The sequence below is a fragment of the Ylistrum balloti genome, unplaced genomic scaffold, assembly GCF_031769215.1.
Source record: "Ylistrum balloti isolate Yb309-2 unplaced genomic scaffold, AGI_CSIRO_Ybal_v1 Utg369640, whole genome shotgun sequence".
Taxonomy (NCBI): domain Eukaryota; kingdom Metazoa; phylum Mollusca; class Bivalvia; order Pectinida; family Pectinidae; genus Ylistrum; species Ylistrum balloti.
In genome coordinates, this window is record NW_026781901.1 from 130071 (window position 1) to 132420 (window position 2350).

General features: G+C 39.6%; 1 protein-coding gene across 1 annotated transcript; it reads left to right on the forward strand.

Annotated features, from left to right (window-relative positions):
- The first annotated feature begins 210 nt into the window (after positions 1-210).
- Positions 211-1488, forward strand: LOC132554193 (G protein-regulated inducer of neurite outgrowth 1-like). Its single transcript, XM_060218497.1, has one exon. It carries the CDS (start codon positions 211-213, stop codon positions 1486-1488), a length of 1278 nt encoding a protein of 425 aa, XP_060074480.1.
- Positions 1489-2350: the final 862 nt, after the last annotated feature.

The following is a 2350-nucleotide window of genomic DNA, read 5'->3' on the forward strand; positions in this document are numbered from 1 at the left end:
CGCGCGTGCTTCTTTAGTTTTTTTCACGACATTTTATCGTCAACGACATCCATTGGATCCATGGGAAATCTATAACAGGTTCTAAAACTTAGAAGACTGTGACCTGAGCACAGACTTCCAATTTTAAACAAAACAATGCACAAAAGCAAAAGGGTAGACATTGTGTTAAACTCACTTAGAGACCCAAAACTAACTTCATAGACATACCTTATGTTGTCCTCATTTAGAGACCCAATACTGATCTCAAAGACAGACCTTGTGCTGACCTCATTTAGAGACCCAATACTGACCTCAAAGACAGACCTTATGCTGTCCTCATTTAGAGACCCAATACTGACCTCAAAGACAAACCTTATGCTGTCCTCATTTAGAGACCAAACACTGACCTCAAAGACCGACCTTATCCTGTCCTCATTTAGAGGCCCAATACTGACCTCAAAGACATACCTTATGCTGTCCTCATTTATAGACCAAACACTGACCTCAAAGACAGACCCTATGTTGTTCTCATTTAGAGACCCAATACTGACCTCAAAGACATACCTTATGTTGTCCTCATATAGAGACCCAATACTGATCTCAAAGACAGACCTTGTGCTGACCTCATTTAGAGACCCAATACTGACCTCAAAGACACACCTTATTCTGTCCTCATTTAGAGTCCTAATACTGACCTCAAAGACAGACCTTATGCTGTCCTCATTTAGAGACCCAATACTGACCTCAAAGACAAACCTTATGCTGTCCTCATTTAGAGACCAAACACTGACCTCAAAGACCGACCTTATCCTGTCCGCATTTAGAGGCCCAATACTGACCTCAAAGACATACCTTATGCTGTCCTCATTTATAGACCAAACACTGACCTCAAAGACAGACCCTATGTTGTTCTCATTTAGAGTCCCAATACTGACCTCAAAGACAGACCTTATGCTGTTCTCATTTAGAGACCCAATACTGATCTCAAAGACAGACCTTATGCTGTCCTCATTTAAAGACCCAATACTGACATCAAAGACATACCTTATGCTGTCCTTATTTAGAGACCCAATACTGACCTCAAAGACAGACCTTATGCTGTCCGCATTTAGAGGCCCAATACTGACCTCAAAGACATACCTTATGCTGTCCTCATTTATAGACCAAACACTGACCTCAAAGACAGACCCTATGTTGTTCTCATTTAGAGTCCCAATACTGACCTCAAAGACAGACCTTATGCTGTTCTCATTTAGAGACCCAATACTGATCTCAAAGACAGACCTTATGCTGTCCTCATTTAAAGACCCAATACTGACATCAACGACAGACCTTATGCTGTCCTTATTTAGAGACCCAATACTGACCTCAAAGACAGACCTTATGCTGTCCTCATTGAGAGTCCCAATACTGACCTCAAAGACAGACCTTATGCTGAACTCATTTAGAAATGCGATATTGACCTTCAAACCAGTTACTTGCGTGTTTAATTTTGTAGGTTGGGTTTAATATATTTTCTTGTTGATTGGCAGACATTTGATTTAACGTCCTTTTAAAAGTTCATGAAGATGCAGAGAATAGCATGATATAAAATTAACTGCGTAGGTACACTATTATACTGACCACGGAAAAATTATGTCCTCTGAGGCAAAAAGCAACAAGCAGCAGTGATTAATTAATAATAACGACTCTGATTTGTCCCGGCCTGACGACAAAAATAACAAATAACCTTGCTTGGGCAAACCATTCAATTCCAAAGCCGAAAACAGAACATCGTATTTCAAATACAAAAGCAGCTTTAGGTCGAAGTATTTGAGAGCAAGCAAAAACCAAATCCCCACGACGAAACTAGTTCACATTAGCCGCCTCTAGTCGCCTCTGCCATGTACGAGAATGAAGAGCTAGTATCAGCTATTCTATTCCTTGAAAACAAAAATCAAAAATAGGTACAAATCCCGTAGGATCAATGACCTTTTTTCATTTTTTATTTTTTTAAAAGTCAAATGTTCAGTTCATGTGTAAAGCTACGTAAATGAGGAAAAAAACTGTTCAACTGTCATGTTGTTCTCCTATAATACACAATACTGATCTCTACCAATACTGTAACCACAAGTTCCTGCGATGTGTAATCGTGGCGGGTCTGGGCCGCACGTGAAGATGATGGTTACAATCTTTATACATAAAACGTGATTCTATAAAATCTTCAGATTTACGTGTCGGCCCTTTTACAATCTCTCAAAGCAATGCTGACATATATCTAAGTGTTTATGTATGAAAACAAACATCAGCGATACGATCTACTACTTCACGGAGGCGTTATTCCAACTTCCTTAGATAATTACATTTCGAAACGATACGGTTTCTGTTTCGC

What these genes read in the sequence shown, in the direction of transcription:
- LOC132554193 (XM_060218497.1), top strand. Translation starts at nt 211, where the DNA reads ATGTTGTCCTCATTTAGAGACCCAATACTGATCTCAAAGACAGACCTT.